Here is a 20,396-nt window from a genome sequence, read left to right on the forward strand (position 1 = left end):
TTAGATACCTGAATCTCAATTACTTCGGAGTTCGTGTACAAAAATCGGATATCTTACCTACAGTAACGTATACCCTCATAACCCGTTTTTTTCTCCCTACGTATACACTCATATAGTCGACCAAAGCGTACAGTTTGACGGTCACAAGTATGTCGTCTCTCCTTCCAGATCCGACAGGGAGATACGTTTTAACCCACTCGAATTGCTGCCGCCACTTCGCGTGCCTCCTCTGCCAAGTAACGCGTCAAACCGGTGTGGATCACGTGAGCCGGCGGCCGGCTGATAGCGACTGATGAGAGGGTCGGCCGATTTCGAGCGCTGAGACCGAGCCCATAGTGCGTTGCTGCTGCTGCTGGCATGTGCGTCGCGCCCGTCGGATGTAGCCTCGCCTCGTAGGCTTGCCATTTCCGACCGCAACTGACTGAGCTCGTCGTACGCTGCTCGCAGTTCCTTATCCCGCTCGAGATCGCGCTTCTTCAAGTCGGTATTCTCACGTTTGAGGGTCTAGAGTAGGATGGTCATCATCAGAGAGAATATTGTATACACATATCAAAGGACTATAGACATGGACTGACTAACCACTGTCTCTCGCAACAGTCGAAGTCTTTCCTCTCGCAGTTTGTCCACTTCTCGTTGAAGAGCTTCGATCATTCTTAATAGATTATCTGTAGAATATGAGGGTTATGAAAAACATGCTAGCACATAACATACTCCTAGATAGACTTGAGAACACGGACAGAAGTCACTGCCACAAAGAACGAACAGACAAAAGACAGACAAACAGATAGATGAACACAACATAAACACAACATAAACTGAGAGGGGAAGCAAACAGACAAGAAAATCAAACAATAAATCTGTTGGTCTGTCGCTCTTGTTGTCTGTCCTTGTGTCAGTCAGTAGGTCTGTGATCAACTGTCACATAACCTGTGTAATTACAGTTGCATTTACAATATGGGAACGCTTACGCGTCACGTCATAAATGGATGGACAGGATGAGACACAACGCTTTCAGCCCTGCATACTGTAAATGCAGCCTAAATGATAGATCATATAGCTACACAGTGTTAATTACCAAAGTCAAAATCCTGCCTGTTATCAACCTACATAAGAACTCTTCTGAATCACGTCTAAAAACTTCTGCCAAAAAGTCTGCAATAAGTGACAAGGTATACTTACTTATACATAAACCAGTCTTCCAGAAATCTTGTCACTATTGTCTAAATGGCAGTACAGAGAGTTCTGCTTGATACTCACCAACCAATACATTAAATGGTCAAGGATACAAAGTTCTCGCTGATTACGAAGAGTAAGTACAGTACATTATCAGTAGAGTATGCCAGTATCACAAAACGAAACCACAGGTGTAATACTATTGTAGCATTGGCAAGGGCCAATACAACTAAACTTGTAAATGTTACTGTTCTAGGTTAACCAACAATAACAATGAGCACATGGGTTGCATTCCAATTGTCAGTGACTGTTCCCTGGTCTACAGAGGTACTAGTGTAACCCTAACGCATGCGTTAATCATGGGCTAATCACAAGCAACACAAGCAAACAGGAGAATGGATTCTAGGAGACAACCAGTAGCCAATTTGCAGCCACATTGTTGTTACACAAAAAGCAGTGTAGCACTGCTGTCATTTCCTAAGTGTCAAAGCAATTGTTGCAGTCCAAGATAAAACAAATGTTATATAGTCAACACAGCAACCGACACATGAAGCATTTGGAAAACTCTAATTAACCAGTTACCTAATGCCAGCATGTGTACAATGCCATACTACAAACAGATATAGACAGACAAACAGACACACACACCTACACAGAAACAGACAGACAGCAATGAATACTAAAAAAGACAGACGAAAACACAAACAAAACATTTACAGTGCACACGCACAACTATCATTGCCACCAATACCTTCTTCCGACTCTGACAACGGACTATGATTCGACATGCCCAAACTAGAAGCAGATGACGTAGTACCATACTTTCCCTATTACAAGCACTTTCTATGTACTCCAAACTCTATACACTGTATGATTCAAACCATACCTCTGCATAACTATGTCTCTTGCCTCTGCTCATTCCCGATTCAGCCGAATGCATAACAAATCCAGAACTGTCCATAGCAACCGGCTGAATTCCGACAGAAGACAGTGACCCGATAGGAGAGTCTTCCGTCGACGAATTGTCACTGCTAGGCAGTTGTGAGCTTGAAACGCTTTTTTTCCACAACGAACTCGATTGGGAATGTAACTTCATTCCGGCAGGAAGTGTAGACGAGTCGTACTTTTGGTAGCTGTGCAGCGAGTGTTGAACACGATTCAGCAAGTGCTGTCTAAAAACATAAACAACATCACACCAATATTAAGCAACAAACAAATTGGAAAAACACCTCATCCCATATCAACTGAGTGTTCAATCGACAAACCATTAAATGGAAAATTACAATAATACTAAAGAGGAGTTTCCTATAAAAGAGGCATCACCAGAATGGGTGCAGTTAGCTACAGTACAACCCTGATTATCCAGACATTTCAATTATCCCAACATTTCCATAATCTGAACAAATTTATTCCTCCCAAAAGCAAGTGTCTTTCACTTGTTTCTTGTGTGACATCGTTCCAACAAAACCCATGAATCTGCTTCAAAATAGGAAACATAGAGGAATTTCTTACAACTAATCATTAAATGGTGTCAACACGTTGAGTCATTGTTGACCTAGTATTGCTGTATATTAGTCAATTACACATTGTTCATTATGTACTTGACTGTCAATGTATAACTGAGCCTCAAGAAAGTCACCACACCTTCATTTCCTTATCTGAACAATTTGGATAATCAGGGTTGTAATGTACTAGTTTTCATTTGTCAAACTGTTGGGCACGTTTCCACTCACGCTTTAACCGGGTTATCAAGTGGTTTGCACTAAACCAGTTACAGTAGAACCCCGCCTTGCGACTACCCCGGAAATACGACCACTTTCCTCCGGTCCGAAGCATTTCGAGGATCTCTCTCATATATTGTGTTCTCAGAAATACGACCACCTTGGAATTCCAAATTGCGATCAAGCACATGCGCACCTCATCGGTATTCCGGATAAAGCGAAGAAAATGGTGGCATCAAGCTCTACAAAATCCGTGAAGAAAGAACTGTCGCTTGAAGACAAATGGCGACTAGTCGATGAGAGTGACGAAAAAAGTCAGGGGCAACTCGCTAAAAAGTTTGGTATCGGAAAGAGGTGACGAAAGAAGAGACCTGGTTTTGCACATGACATCTCATGACTTCTATATACAGTAGAACCCTGCCTTACTATAGCCATTCCTAGTGTTAGGGACAATGCATCATAGAAGCTTCTTATTTAATGGTGTACTCCCATGTGAATAACAGACATGTGTTACAACCGATATCCTGGTTCTAGTGATGTGGGTGTGGCATATACACTCCACATAGACTCAGAACAAGACCATGTCAGAAATAGGACCAACAAACCATAGCCCTGAAGGTGGTCGTAATTCCAGGGTTCTACAGTATATTCTCAACCTAAACCAATTTCTTAAACCCGTCTTGTGGTAGGTTTAGCAAAGTGATTTAGGTTTAACTGTAGCATGACAGTAGCGCGCTTGTTGGATGACTTCCGACAACACCCTTTGATGATATTGACTTTTTGCTGGTATGGGATTGCCTTATACGATGCAAGGGTCGTTAGCTAAAGGAAAAAAATCAGCAGCTATGGAGAGAGACAATGTCCTTGGTCATGGTCATGAAATTCCTACTAGCAGATGATGAATAGGTGACAACCAACTGTGGCTCTGACTCGGCAATAGAGCAGCCCAATACTTCAAAATAAGGCGTTTCTAGATGGTGGGTGTTTTTGCACATCCCAGATGTGCAAGTTCCTAGTGGAAACAGTCGCTTTCTTGAACCGATTTAGTTTTAAACGTGTTTAAGCTAAACTAGTTTAAGATGCAGCTAGTGGAAACACAGCCTTAGACACCCTAAAGGCACTCTTCACTGTAATTATGGCACAGACTGTCTGTTTCAAGAAATTGAAATCCAGCCCTATGACAACTGTTACAACTCAAAAGTCTAAACACAGGCATACAGACAAACTAGAAGTTCAAACTCTGACTGCCATGGCAACTCCCTTCTTTTAGCCTGTGTTTCTAGATTGTCCGTTACTACAGTCTCGTGTCACTTATCTGACAGGCCAAGGTTGCCACGTGGGTGATGATATGACAGATGATGTATATAAATTTACAATCAATCATGAAAAGTATAATTTTTATCTCTAGATCACTAAGACATTTGGTTCGTTTAAATTCACATCTACATTCAGTATACCTAATGTGGAAAAAATGCTGTATAATATGAATAATAGTTGAGTTCATAACAGCTTCAGTTATCCAACATATTCACTTATCCAACAGGGGTCCGGTACAAAGGGGGTTGGATAAGTAACACGCAACTGTACTCGAAAACTACACTATCCACGAAACACAAGAGAAACAAAAGTACCCAAAACAAAAACTAATAGAATGTGATGGTAGCTTCTAGTTCATTATGACAAGACATATGGATAATAAATAGTCCGTGCGCCAATTGCAAAAAGAGCTTCAAAAAATGCCATCCGTGCACCCTTTGGCTAACCAATTCTTGACACCTGGAGCTTGTCGTATGACTCTATGTTTGACAATACCTATGTTTGGCGAGACAGATAATGTTCAACAAGACCGTTTTGCAAATTAGCCGCATAGCAATGAACTGGAACCACGAGGCCCAGGGCTCGAAAAATAGGTCATCAAGTTGTCATTTGACGAGTTAAATTTTACAACTGACTACTAATGTTCTAGTCTAGGTCGTCAAATGACGACTAGAGCAGACCACCGCTAGTTTGTAATGGCTTTCTCGGTATGCAGGCGGATAACTGTACTATACTGAAACATGTGCCGCTTTGATGCTCACATTCGGACATTTGTCGTACAATGACATGTACACTTAGTATGTACTGCCAGCAGCGTGCCATATGTTGACCAAACGCTCATATCCTGGATAATGAAACTGGGCGTGCAAGAGCCATCTCAGGATTCCGACAAAGTAAAGGCATGAGTTTGTGACCAGGGAGCAATGGAGACAATGGTAAATCCTGTACGTTGAAATAGGTAGATATGATTTTAGTAGCAAGAAACTGACAACTTCCGCAATGTGATAAGTGGAAGTCTGGTTGAAACCCCGCCTTATTTTGACCAAGAGGTGGTATGCGTTTAATAGCTAATTCAATTAGCTATCACTTTTGTCTTCCTTGCCTCAGTGAAGACGTCTAGCTCTGTAAAATCTAGCACGCCGTATCCATTGGCTCAGCGGTAATGTGTGTGTCGGTTGCATGCCATTGTGGGAATACTGCTTGGACTGCACTGAATTTTAGAAGGCCGTATAAAATGGCGGCATATCACTAAACACCATGATTGATATCAACATGACATCCTAGACTAAAAATTTTGACGACCCAACAATTTTGGAAACTCGTCAAATGACAACAACTAGTTGGACCGATTTTCGAGCCCTCAGGCCTAATGCACATTATACAAGTTGAGGCAAAATCCTGATCTTGTAATGGTTTTGCTACCTGTACGTTACCGTGAAGCTTCCGACACGTTATCTCTTGCAATTAAGTGATAACTACCACTGTAGAAAGTCTAATTATAACTTTAGTTCCAAATTGTAACATCAACGTAGACAACTAGGATTGATGTGAGAAATTGTGCTTTGACTGTTGTTGTATTGCAGTACGCTACACTTCACTGACATGCTGCAAATATAGTAGTTTGGGTAGCATTAGTGAACTTCATTGAGATAAGTATACATGCAGCTCTAGAAAGACAATAGAATGTGCTTCTTGAATTGATCATGACTGCTTAATTAATTAATTAAAGCTTTCTACAAGCCAGTCTTTTGGTCAATAACTTTAATGATCTTGTCTGTTTTTACTCTGAAGTAACTGCCTCCCTATGAGGTAGACTATGACCTATAGCTTTTACCAAATTGCAGCAATGCCAAGGTGAGGCAAAAATGGCAGTTCTTTCAACAACGGTTGCCTAGCTAACAATGACGTGGACTTTTGGGTGTCACGGAGAAAGTAAAGTTAAAAACATTTGCCCGTGTTGCATTTACCAAGAGTGAAAGGCAATCGTTCTCCAGTGGTACCTTGGTCCGACAGATCGTTGTTTTCACGACTGCATGGATGCCAAAAGAGTAGCATTTCATAAAAATTGTACAAGAGTCACATATTTCCAGTACTAATTAAAATGTATCATTTTAGACTTGGCTGTCTTTTGAATCCCTCCATCAACAGTAGCCATGCAGTAACCATGGGAGAGCACTAAGATCACCTCGTCAATCTTTAACTCAATTAAAAGTGACCTTGTCTGGCGTACATGTTACACTTATCTCTAATTAACCGAATCGCTCTTCTATACGTGTTCCAGAAATCGAATTGACTTTGTGATTGATCGCTATCTGCATTTGCCAACTGAAAATTTGGAGAGAAATTGCGGTGCATCAATTGTCACTCTGCTTTCATCCTAGTACAGCATCGTCGCAGATGCTTCCTCGCGACAGAAAAGGTTCATGGCAGCAGCAGCAGCAATAGAATGGCATTTGTTGATGTTCTGTCTAGGAAATTACATGCAGCTGCCAAAATATGCAAGTCTCCTTGATGGTAAGTGTGTATTTGTGTGTCACCGCAGCAACTGCTCAAGGTTTACTACAAATCGATGGTCTAGTTGTCACTGCCCGATTGATGCCAGCACTTTCATGCAGTGAAGAAGCATGACACCCAGATATTTTTACACGCCATTCATGCAGCAAACACAAGAGCATCTCACATAAATATTGTCATCTGTTAACAGATAGTGATGTCTTAGTGACAAGCTGCTCGGGCGCATATCAGATCCCGGCACAGATTATACAGCAGACAGAGCCAAAAAGTCAAAAGCACCGCATTAGCATGACAAATATTACATGGTCGCTAGAAGACGACGTGTGTAAAACAATTCCCGGGTTTCATGCTTTTACTGGATGCGACAGCAAAGGGCATCAGTGTTACTGACTATATTCAACCGGAAGTTGTAGTGGTCACTACTAGATAACACAGAGAGACTAAAGGTCTCTTCCCGTGCATATACATCATCTATTTGAGCTCTGTTAAATACATCTGATATCTCGTGTTACAAAAGCTTGTCAACCATACCTAAAGTTTTGATATCAAATCTGACTTCGCTTTTTAATTTTACATATTGGTTACTATGGCAACATTTTTATTTAAGAAAATGCTGTTTTAGTCAACTTTGGACACTCTGATGCTAATAAAAACATCATTTTCGTAATCACCACAAAAATTACCTAGGATAGGCTAGAGAAAGAAAATGGTTTGCCATGGGGTGCTCGGAAAAGTCACAATTCTGGACTTGGCCCACAGACTATAATACTGCTTAGCGGCTACAAAATTAAGGCTAATAACCCATTCACACTAGCAGATTTTACCATGCCAGCACAGTTCATTTCTTGTCATGTAGTGTGAATGCTTACAGTGCCGTGCCAAGAGGGCCGGAAGCGTGCTAGCCCGGTCGGCTCGGATGTTTTGCATAGTGTGAACAGTTACTGATCTGCAAGCATGTTTGTGCATGTGTAGTTCGGTGCAAAATGGCATGGACAGAGAGAGAAACATTGTTTTTGACTGAATTGCGGATCAAAGATACCATACAAGCGCATCTTGAGAGATGTCGCAGTACTAACTAGGAAAGGTCTACAACACTATGAGCAATGTACACGTTGCAATTGCCTTCTCCAGCGTAATCTCCTTTTCAAACTGACACGATGTGTTGATCTGGATTGCTGAATTGTTGTCAATATGGCAACAAAAGCATACTGGTGATCCATAATTCTCAGAGTTAGCATACCTTACAAGTGGCTATACCCACTGGCTCGCTAGAGGCTTAGGTAGTGTGAATGAGGGCTGGCACTGTTTCTTGGCGTGCACAGGCGTGGTCTACCTTCACACCTCTCAGCACAGTTTGCAAGCGTGCTACTCTCCATTCAGGTTGACCTTTTACACAGGAAGTGCTAGTGAGACTGTGGTTTCACCAAGTGTTTCATATAGTACCTTCTTAGAAGCTCTAGTAACCGCCTTTGTGTACTCTAACAGATCTTCTTACATGCAAGTATGCCCCAAGCAGATCGTGCATTCTAGCCTTTGACCTTCTATTCTGAAACTAACAGTGTCCAAGATCCCGTACATTTGACCATTGCTTATACGTCATTCTAGCTCGCAGATCTAGAATGTTTCGGTGTAGACTACGATCGAAGAGGACGACGCGTTAGCAACGATTACGAACAAGAAATGGACCTGGAAGACTGAAGGCTCATGCAGTAAACGAAATCCAATAACATATCAACTATAGCAACGAATGTGTATATAATTGAATAAAGATGCATGAAATTACTACTAACACACTAATAGGCCATTATTCACTCTACTCAACTCTAATTTGCATAAGTCCTATTGCTCTTTGCCTGTTTAGCGTACTTTACTGAAACGAAATGAAATGCCACGTTCTGCGATTTCGAACGATGCAAAGATCGTCACGAAATTCCTACAAACAGTGGATTTATTGCAATTTTCCAATGTAAAAGGTCAACGCAAATGGAGAGTAGTGTGAACAGGCTATAGATGGCCAAGTGCTACTGTAATAGAGAATTAAATCATCTAGATATTGTAGGAAATTGGACAGTAAGTGTAGGTTACCACCCATATTCCGGAGCAATATAATATTTATAGCCTGAGCACCATTTATTGCACGATCCGCAACAGTAGACTGTCGTGTCGTCAGCTTTCCAGTTGTGTGTGTGTGTGTGTGTGTGTGTGTGTGTGTGTGTGTGTGTGTGCGTGTGTGTGCGTGTGTGTGCACGTGCGTGCGTGTGCATACACACATGTACATTCAACTACACTCCACAAAACAAACATGTCCTGCATACACACCAACCAAAACGCCTACCGTCTTATCTTGCTCTGTTCTCGTTTCAATTGAGAAACATCGTCATCTACACTCTCCTGTCCCGGATCTGCATACAACGGTTTATATACATGCTACAATGCACATAACAAGTTAATTAATCAACTATGACAACAGCTACAGCTGCCACAACACTTACTGGTCTCAATGGCGAGTCACCACTTCTCTGTCGTCTCATAACAAGGTCATGACTTTCAGTTGCAGCAAACAAAGACACACTCCGACTGTGACTAAGTACACCTGTGTCTATCGAGTGGCGTTGTTTCTTAGAACCAAGAGATGGTGATGATCCAACTTTAGACACCAGACGTCCGTATTCTCCAATATCCTATCAACAAACAACTAGAGACGACATGCGAATGGGTAAACTACAAATAACCAACTTCGTCGCTCTCCTCAATCTCTTTAAGTTTGGCTACTAAATTCTGGAGGAGTGTTGTTCTAGTTCTGAGCTGGAATGAAGGCAAAGATCAGATAACCATAAAGTGTTCATTACTGTATTGACAAACTTGAAGTTTTGTAAACTGGGGTGTCTCTTTTGCTGCAGTTTCAGCATTCACCATTTTTGTCAACAACCAAGAACGAAAGTGTTCATCCTGAAAGCAAGCATGTCTATGCAAATCTATTATTTGTAAACATGTGACTGATTGAAGTGACTGACAAATACATAAACATATGCATGCATGCATGCACATGTGCACTACTACATGCACGCACACACACAAACACATACATGCGCCTGCACATACACAAACACATACATGCACCCACACGTGCACACACACACACACACACACACTCACAAATAAACACGCATGCACGCACACACACACACACACACATACACACACACACACACACACACACACACACACACGCACACACACACACACACACACACACACACACACACACACACACACACACACACACTCATAAAACACCTACCTTTCTAAAGACACTAGTTTCAGGTATGGTTGGACCAAAGTTTGACACTCCATCCTTTGCCACAACAGAGAGCTACAGTACACAACCCAAAAATTTTTTATTACCGTAAATGGATATAGACACATCTGTGTACCTTGTATCTCGTGAAGTCGCTAACAGGTTCCACTACCTGGACAATGACGACCGCCTGAAGAAACTGTGATGTGATCGAGCCAGCAATAAATGGAGTTTCATCATTCTACATAAAAATTATCATGTACGACAATGGCATGTCTGTCAATACATCACAAAAAGCCCAAAAAAAAGTTGTCGAGTAAATCAGTTGACTAATTCTCGAAGTTGGACATAACAATAAAAACCAATTTATAAAATACATTCCACAAAATCTATTGTCAAAATTGGAAAATGCAAGCAGATGCCCAATTTCACTTACTACATAATGAATCACTTGACTTTTCTATTAATTTATCAACTGACATACATGCCAAACTGTTACGCAGCAGTATGCCTGAAGAAATGCCACAGAACGCGAACCATTCTTCAAACCAACAATTTTACTAACGTCAATACAGTGGCAGTGAGGTAGCACCGTGCCATGCCACGCTCAAACTCAAAGAATGCAAACAATGAAAATACCAACAAACTATGCATAACCTACAGCAACACAGAGTCTCTAAAATATTTCAGTAAGGGTAACCAGAGCTTGGGTATAACGGTTCTTGTGTAACCACATAGCAATGGTTTTCCGCGAACATAAATGTTCACGAATTTGCTTAAACCTGACATTTCAAACAGATTTTGTGATGTAAGTATTGCGAATTGGACAGACCACCAAATGATATTGACTGATCTCCAACTATTCAAAACAACAACACACATTCTTGCTGTCCATCAAGAGCTGCCAGTACAAGAGCCTCCTTGAAACCATTTATTACAATGTCTGGTTTTCCAGTAATATAATTGAGAAAGCCAAGTAGCCACTGAGCACTTAAGTTCTTTCATAACTTGAATCTTCATATCAAATTTTACTTCATTAGCCGTTTTTCCAATTCAGACGTGAACCTTCGTACAGTGCTCTCGCTAAGGTCGCTGAAATTGGACTTGAACTTCATGGTAGCGGTTGTTCTAAAGCTTTGACTTTGGAAGTCACTTGTCATCACGGTAACAAAATAGAGTCATCTGACTGAGATGTCAGTGCCACCTACTCGACACGTTTAGCATGCACACATTGCAAGCACATGATGGTGCACGCTCTGCACATGACAGAGTTATTTGTGAAATAAATTTTTGCGATCCATGACTATATTTGCAACATCACGGAAATTTCTTCCTCGCAAAAAAACCACAGCTACAGCGCAATTAAAGATTAACGACTTATGACACACTGATAATACCCCGTTTACACGAGCACTTATAAGCAGGTCAGCCTGTACTGGCTCAGTTTCTACAGTGCCAGCTCAGGTCAAGTACATCATTAAATGCATAGCGTGCTGAAAGACGAGCTGCGCATGCTCATTTACAAATCATGGCTTGGAGCAAGACGGAGACTTTGTGTCTTATCCAATCGTGGAGCAACCAAACTGTGCAAGAAATAAATCTTTTGAACTCCATTGCTGCAACTGTCACCTGGCAATAGACGTACATCTCGTATGAATAGTACGACGTCATGTATATGTCCTACGCATTTCTCGATATGACTGTTGTAAAGCCATAAAGAAAAGACGCGAGCAGCTTGCATTCCGTCCATTGCAAAACGTGAGCGATGTCTACATGAGAGCTAATCTCAACTAACTGAAGCACGCTAATGACACGCCCATTAAAAAGTTGGCTCGCTTCTACAGAGTGCGTCAAGTAAATGTGGGCTGGAATACTGGGCTGGCACGGCTCGGCTCGGCTCACTATGCGTGCTCATGTAAATGGCGTAGAAGGCTGCTTTCATGAAGCCTTGCTGGACCAACTCTTTGCATGTCTATGAACTTGGTCAAGCGCGTGTTGGAAAACACGGCATCACATGCCTCAAAACCCATGCAAGACACTGATCAATAACAACAATTGGTTAGCAATCGGTAAATCCCCGACTTTCGTTCATTTGTATCACTACAACATGCACACTCCCGATCTTGTCACCTCAATGTGCAGAACTACTACGCTATATACACAGTTTCAAATAAAAAGTTTGCGGCACACAAACAGCTACATTACAAACATCTACTGTAAATGACAAATATATTTCGTCATAGAAAAATGCATCAGTACCTAGTACTGTAGTATAGTACTCAGCCTACTGTATAACTATGAATGCAGGGTTTGTTCTCGCTACAGCGTGGCAGCGTGGCGCAATGCCATGCTTCAGTAAGAGTGCGCCACACTCAGAAACGGTACATAGGAGTCCAAAGTCTACAGCTAAGGAATGTTTGAGAATTCCATACTACTGGAGACAATACTCAAGGTGACAATAGCCACAAATCTAGGCTCTTGCAAATAGCGCGGGATGATAGCCTCACTCCGTGACGTACTGTACACACAACCTCTTGATTACAGACCCGGATGCCCTGCCTCTGATTCTAGTCTCGGATGCCTTTCCAGTGATCCGGAAAGCACACTCTTGTCCGGAAAGTGTACACCTAGAATCTACTCTAGACTGGTCAGAGCAACAACAGTGGTACACGTCAATCAATGCTCGACTAGACAAACTTTCTATAGTTTTGTCTACGAAACTTAAACATCCGCAATCGATGAACATCGCTAAGGAAGGCTTACTGACGATCGAAGTTGATTTCCTTGCAAGGGTAGGGCAGAGCACTTGAATGTACGTCTGCTACAATGCAAAGTCTACCTCACTTGAGATCAGCTCCAGTGCGCATGTCCGACTGTAAAGAGCAATGCGTTGTCGACCCGCGCATCCCGCCACGCTCCCAAAAATCTCTAGCAAGAACCCTAGTATGTATATTCTAGTGATGTGTGGGCGGAAGGCACCTGCTTAATTACTGAAAGGTGTCTCGTACTCTGTCCATCTGGCACTTGAGCACCACTCAGGTCTTTACAGTAAGTACTTGAAATAAGAGCTGTGGCGGAACTATTTTGCCATCAACATACATAATATGATAGTATACTATATATTTGCTATACGCGAGGTCACTGATCAGATGGCTTAGCTTGTGCAATCCTCATCTTGCTGGCAGGTGACTGGAAGCAAAGAATCCCTTTCTTCCAAACCCCAATGAAGCTGAGACAGAAGAACAAGCCAATGTTTGTGAGTGAGCAAATGCAGTAGTGGACAAGGCTGTTACAGATTCGTTTCTGTGACAAAAAATATCAGTGTCATCAACGTGTGCCTCAAACTCTGGCACAGCTTGTAGAACTTGCACAAAAATTTCATTGGGTATTTAATTTATCAAAAATTCATTTTGATAAAAATTACAAAAACTTTTGTCTGACGAAATATGTCGTTTACAGTACTATGGCTTATTTATCAGCATGACTATAATGAGAAAGACTGAGTGCCTACTTGAAAGACGATAGCAACAATATCATTGCCAATATGTCGTTTCCTCTCCAGTTGTTGATTGTCGCCTTTCTCTTTAAACGGCAACAGAGTCGACACATGAAACATAATTTCTCTACACAAACAACGCATGATAGTAAATATCAAACGTTACATACAAGCAATAGATGTTACCGATCTTGGAAGGTTGTGTAAACAGACATGTCTCCTGTGGTACCATTCTTTATATCCAATCCACCTGCATATCTATCACAACACAAAGAAAGGATAGTAAACTGGCTGCAGTTCAAATCCAGTCACTCATTCCATTGCATTCAACTGTATGCACGTCACTGATTTAATAGATCACAACCCTGTTTCATGGCACATATCACAACACCATTCTTGTCTCACCCTCTGAATCCTTGCAGTTGTACTTGTTCACCCAGCAAGTCGAGAAATTCTTCCATTGCGGCTCCATGGTTCTCATTACCAAACATCTCCTCTTCTGTCGTTTGCCCGACACGTTGAAATACAATGCCAAACTTGTGCTTTGATTGCATTCCGTGTTCATCAAACTGAGCAATAATGTCAGGTGCCTACAAGCAAATAACAAAACCTTACCCATCTCTAGTAAGCAAAACCAGAAAATACGCAACTGCACTACGTTGTATCACAACAAAAGTATTTGTATAGCGGACTCACAATAAGAACGTCGTTGTAAAGGTTGACGGGAGGTAGTTTGTCTTGTGTGTTACTGTATGTGTGTGTGTGTGTGTGTGTGTGTGTGTGTGTGTGTGTGTGTGTGTGTGTGTGTGTGTGTGTGTGTGTTTGTGTTAGTATGCCCCCAGTTGGAACTGCATTACTGTGGTGATGCGATAGAAATATAAATACCGTATAACATGAAATATTAGCAGGGAGTTTATTTTGGCGGATTGGCGGATTTTCCAGCGACCGCCAATATAAAATCAGCCAATAATTTTGGCCACCAATATATATGCAGGTATGACGTTATCTTGACTTCATCACCTACGTTCATCAAACGTTGATAATGGAGATAACAATGGCAACAGCATAGGAACAATGGCAACAGCATAGGAATCATGTGAGTTCTGTTCTTCACCCTTACGCAGCAAATTCTTCATCAATAGTTGGAGACCATGAAGCCACAAAATGTGATGCCCAGGAATGCAGCTGTCAACTTCAAACTCCCTATAAGGGCCATGTGACAAGTGGGTGGAGACTAGGGTCAACGCCCACATCAATTATCCAACAGCGACGTCCAACCGCCAAAATAAAAACTGCCAAAATAAACTCCCGCCAACATTTCATCTTATACGGTATAAATATATATAAATATAAATATGTAAATATATGTCACTCAAGAAACAGTGACATATAATAAAGTGCATAATAAAAGCCCCCTCAACTAGAAACCACCCTCACATTGACATACTTTTCGGTCACGCTGTCTGCTCTAGTGAGTGTTCTAACTATTGCTCAACTTCATGTGCAACTGCTGACCTGTTCTGATGTTGCAGGATGCATTCTCGAAATGCTGGGTTGCTCTAACACCATCTACAGCGCACCTTGTCAACAGCAAGACTCATAGAATTGAAGACTGTATAGTGAGATACCTTAGCAATCTCTTCGGCTCTCGGATCTGATGAAGCAAATTTTGCCGACGACAGAATCTGGCACTTTGTCTCGAACGACGTCCGTACGATTACTCTGTATTCTTCCCAGCTTTCTGTAGTGTTTCCTAATTGATTGCTACTTAGTTCGCATCGCAGTGACATAAGTACAGGTCCTAGCTTTTCATCTTCACAATAGTAGTTTTCATGATCCTAGAATACACAATTCACAATACACAACAAACATTAAAACACCATCAGTTTTCAAGCCTAAATACTGTAAATAAATACATTTTCGTAAGCTATTTAATTTCATAAATTTTGTAAATTGCAAAAATTTTTACCAAGATAAATCACTTTTGTAGCCCAAAACTTGGGGTTTAGTAATTTTAGCCGTTCTGTTAGGTGCACAAGAGTGAACTCCGCTTTGCTCATTGGACTATGTAAACATGTCCAAAAACTCACTAACGTAACGAGCAGCAATAGCAGGCCTTACATCACTGTTTGGGATAGAAATAAATCCACCAAGGCATTCCTGTTTGGAAACGTATGCGTGAGTGACTGTCAAACACAATGACAACACCTTCCTTCATAACCCAGAAGATTATGTATGTAAGGCATTTTCGTCAGAATACCAAACCACATTTACCATCCTTGATCAGCTGCTCAGGAATAAATGAAAGCTTTTCTGGCAGTCATTTCGAGACATAAAGCAAGCTGTCTGAATGATCGTCTCCATTGTTTGTATTGGGCAGAATGATCGTCTCCATTGTTTGTATTGGGCAGAAGCGGCTTTCTCGGCTCACGGTAGCATCCTGTTGATGAATTGGCTTTTGCATATCAAGAACGAAAAAAGGTATGTCTGCTACCAGGATGTTGATTGAGCCTCGGTGTCACTTCCACGCAAGTGTTCGAGACACATGAGGAAAGTTTATGAATTTTCTTTCTTACGAAAGAGTTTGTGGCAGTTTATGAACTCTACTTACGAAAACTTATTGCTATAGTTTACAGTGTATGTATTCTCTAATAACAGATGTGTCTTCACGAGCACATAACATATGATTACAAGTTGCTTTAGGCCACACACTGAAAAGTTCTTTGTTTCGAGTAACACGATCGACAGCCTTTCAAAGATTGCCTCAAATTTTTGTTGAATAATTTTGCGGCACGTGTCTTTGAACATCAAGCATGTGCATCTATCACTATTCCTGTCGCGCAGTGCCCATAAGTACGAGGCTGGGATTGCACAGTATACACAACATGTACATGCCATGCCTGCATAGCAATTTCTGTCACGGTTCTGGATGGCAGATGTTCCATGGTTAATTCTAAGATACTGCGGGTGAAAGAATCCTCTCTCTGCCAAAAGACATTCTTTGCATGGTAACATCAGACGACGATGCAAGTGCATGCGACGTCTGGTGTCTGTGCAGACAGCATCAGATCCAGGAATTTACTATGATGCAGTGCCCGATGATGATAGTGGATTGCATTTAGCGTTTGGTATGGCATTGAGAACTTGTCAGAAAGTTCCAGCCTACATGTAAACAATATGCTGATGTGGAAGGTGTCGGAGAAGTGTCTTCCCCAGCAACCGACATCTGCATGGATGTAGCAGTACAGCCACCGGCATGGATCATCTGATTGCTGGCCTCGTATTCCAAGTTGGTCGTGTGTGACAGTGAGGGTACATACGCATACCACATACCGTATACATCGTGCAGTCCATTGCTCGCGTGTTGTGCATGATCGATGGCCACCATGTAATGCATTTAATGTATGTATTTTTAAATATAAAAAAATGTGGAAAATAATAACTTTTCTGACCGACCAACTACGACTTTCTACTTTATGCTATGCCCAAAACAAAGAATCTTTTAGGTGTGGCCTTACCCTAACATATTCATGTATCTCCACCAGCATTACAAACACAGCTATACAATGTTCATTAAAGGGTAAATGCAATGGCAAAAATCAAAAATTCTTTTATGTTGGAAATCGATAGTTCTAGTTGCATACATGATAGGAAAAATAGGTTTAGATTTTTCAGTTAACTGAGAAATAGCAAGTCAAAGTTGCTTCCGGTTCTTCAAGTTCTGGTAATGGGCATGACGTAATGTACACGTCACAGAGGGGAGACGCGTGTGCATTTGTATAGTCAGCAGCCTATAAAAATGATTACATCTTCATAGCCAAGGCAACGCTGCTAAAGTAGAGGCGACGGCAGCAACAGTTATCTTTCTGAAGAGCAGCCCTCAGGTTTTTTACATGATGATAACGTTACGTCATTGCATGAATGGCAGGATGAAGAAGATCTGCTGGGAGCCATTAGTGACTAGACCACATAGGTTCAAGCTCAACGACAGTGTCCCTGAAGCTCTGAGATCGCCTGCTGCCTTAGAAGCAGACAAGGAAGAGGACAAGCTACCCGATAGCCTGTCACCATCTCAAGTAGAAGTAGGAGTAGCAAACATAATTGATACACATCTGGGGTGGGAGGGGGAAGTAAACAACCATCACAGATCTGCTGCAGCTGCAGTCATTGTGAGATGATGGATACCTAACAGTGAGGAGTGCATGTGCTGTCAAAACGTATTTGAGGTTGTCTCAAATAACAACGTGATAATAATGTCGAATACCAAAGGCAATAGTGGCACAGTGTACTGGTGAGTTCATGCAAAACTCTAACTATTGCTGTAAGAAAGAGAACAAAATAAGTTGAAGTTCGCACATTGAATTTACGTTGACACAAGGTTTGGCTTCAATGTACAGTATACAGTAATGCATACAACTGCATCCACTACATATGACGTTCAAGCACCTAGACGCAAGTCTATAGTCATCAAGAGTCTGACCTCTCCTAGCCATTTGCAGTACATTAAGTCCTGCACAAGAGTCTTACTCTCATTTTTCCCGTTTCTCAAATGAGGCTCGCCTTTTCTTTTGCGAAGGTTCCAGAGTGCTGCGATCTTGAAGTGTGGAGGCAAGTAGATAGAAAATGGTGGCCTCAATTTCGCTCTTCACCCAGACCAAGTTCTTGAATAGACCTTGCTGTACATATCTCGAAGCAATCAGGCTAAAAGTGGTTACTACAGACTCCTGTCCACTCAGTAGGACGTGTCGTACTCAGTAGTAGTCGCCCAGATGACACAAACGTCTGCAATTGTCCTCCTTATTTGCGACTCCCACTCTTTCTTTAGCTTGGCGATCTTTGGAAATCGAAACACGCTTGCGTATGACTTGCACGAATTGGTGTATCCTGCAGCCACACAACACCCAACCATTCTTTCGCCACAGATTCCTTTGTTGACAAGCACATGATAGTGTGGAGTCCCCCCTTTGTGATGTGTACATTACACCACACCCATTACCGGAAGTTGAAGAACCGGAAGCAACTTTGACATGCTATATCTCAGACTTAACTCAAAACTCTAAATCTATTTTCCTGTCATGTATGCAACTAGAACTATCAATTTCCAACATAAAAGAATTTTTGATTTTTACGTTGCAGTTACCCTTCAACTTAAACCTAGTCCAGACATGGTCCAGTTCTTAGCTTTGAATTAAAGTAATAGTTGTGTACAATGTGTCACAGAAAAGATACTTTCTGAGGTATTCGCTTGGTCTTGCTCTATTTGATAGTCACACATAGCTAGTCTGTGCAAGAAACACCAAAGATATAGTCATTCATGTATATCCAACAAGTGATTGACCATAATATAGTTAGTGCTCTGGTTGTTTGTCCACTGACCACAATTCATAAAAAAACAATAAAGATATGAATCAATGTGGAACTGCCCAAGGTCATGCACCTGCCCAAAGTCATCTGTACTGACCAAGCACCCTTCCTCCTTTGCTAACTCATTTACAACATGGTATTCAATGTGAGGCTGAGCATCTGTGGTGACCCTATATCGTGGCTCGAGACACTCTTTCCAATGATCACTTCTATTAGTGCAGCATTCTTTCGATTTAAAGTGTTCTTTCCCAGCTGAGCAATACCAAAAATGCATTAATCAGTGTGGGAAGGATGAGGGTGATAAGTTGCTGACATGTAAATTTGAAAGTGGTCCAATTAGATGCCATTACAGAGATGGCTTCTATAACATGCTATATTCCATACCTTTCCTGTAAGCAAAACTGCAACAGCTCAATTCTACTTTGACGTTCTATACCTGTGCCCGTCAATCAACACCTAGATAGCCAGGTTTGCAGTACTTTCGTCTTTGACTGTTGTGCACGTGCAACCAATGAACAGCACTAACAAGAGATTACTAGCGATCAAAATTGATTTTCTTGCCAGGACACGTGAACATATGCTACACACAATAGCTACTACATAAAAGCTAAGTGCTCAAGTGCACTAGTGCACATGTCCAACAGAGCCCACCCATCCTATTGTCTTCCTTGCAAGCAGTTAAAGGAGAACTCCAACGAAAATATGTGATTTCAAAATGTAGGCTTTATCGTGAAACTTTGTGCTGTGCTACTTTCAGGCAAACAGTTGCTTTGGTAGCAGAGAAAACGCAAGTTAGGTACGGAGTATGCGTCCGGCTGTTATGTCATAGGCACTAAGCTCCGCCTACAATTGCCTCCATAGCTCAGGTATTTTGCCAGTAAACTACACGAAACTAAACAGAAATGGTACGTACTAACTATAAAGGGATCTTGTTTTAAGGCCTTAGAAAAGCTCTATGTAACAAAAATAGGATGCTAGAGGCCGTTTTCTTCCAGCAGACTTGACCCTCTCCTCTCACAAGCAGATGCGGCTAGTGCAATAAAACTCAACAGTAATTAGCGTCAGCCTTCGCTCTATTAATCTACGAGGAAAAACACGAACAAGGTTCAAGTATGTCAACAAAGTGTAGACGTTCTCTTCAAGAGACCTAAGCAGACATGCCCCTTCTTGTTGTTCTCTAGTCCTACGTCCACGTCAAATTTAGGTAGCAGTCCGGTGTGCTCAGCTTTGGCAATCAGCATGGCTTCTAGATGCCTCGTGAGCCGCTATAGAGGATTGAGTAACCGGGAATGACGAAGGGGCTGTAGATTGCCATGGTCACGAGTCTACAATGTGCAGGGTGTAAACAACTCATGTACTACGGTACTAGCTACACCATCTACATCATTGCGCTTGGGGTAAAAGTCTAGAGAAAGCGGACACGCCTCTTTTAAACAGCAGCTGGGTGAAGTGTTACAGGTGCAGAATGGCTTTGATCTCTCCAAGAGAACCTCATATTTGAACCCTCTGAATG

The 20,396-nt window shown here is 41.7% G+C and overlaps 1 protein-coding gene across 1 annotated transcript in view; it reads right to left on the reverse strand.

The window, feature by feature from the left end:
• Positions 1-20,396, reverse strand: part of LOC134182021 (rap1 GTPase-activating protein 1-like) — a 22,651-nt gene continuing 2,255 nt past the window's right edge. Inside the window, exons 7-21 of the mRNA XM_062649338.1 lie at positions 15,148-15,357; positions 15,035-15,088; positions 13,925-14,109; positions 13,706-13,777; positions 13,535-13,646; positions 10,160-10,264; positions 10,027-10,098; positions 9,588-9,674; positions 9,462-9,530; positions 9,218-9,406; positions 9,061-9,152; positions 2,060-2,345; positions 1,925-2,000; positions 580-665; positions 1-504 (exon numbers count right to left, since the gene is read on the reverse strand). Coding sequence (XP_062505322.1) covers positions 142-504; positions 580-665; positions 1,925-2,000; positions 2,060-2,345; positions 9,061-9,152; positions 9,218-9,406; positions 9,462-9,530; positions 9,588-9,674; positions 10,027-10,098; positions 10,160-10,264; positions 13,535-13,646; positions 13,706-13,777; positions 13,925-14,109; positions 15,035-15,088; positions 15,148-15,357 — 2,058 coding nt within the window. The 3' untranslated portion in view covers positions 1-141. The remainder of the gene's footprint in view (positions 505-579; positions 666-1,924; positions 2,001-2,059; positions 2,346-9,060; positions 9,153-9,217; positions 9,407-9,461; positions 9,531-9,587; positions 9,675-10,026; positions 10,099-10,159; positions 10,265-13,534; positions 13,647-13,705; positions 13,778-13,924; positions 14,110-15,034; positions 15,089-15,147; positions 15,358-20,396) is intronic.

Source organism: Corticium candelabrum, chromosome 7 (genome assembly GCF_963422355.1).
Source record: "Corticium candelabrum chromosome 7, ooCorCand1.1, whole genome shotgun sequence".
Taxonomy (NCBI): Eukaryota; Metazoa; Porifera; class Homoscleromorpha; order Homosclerophorida; family Plakinidae; genus Corticium; species Corticium candelabrum.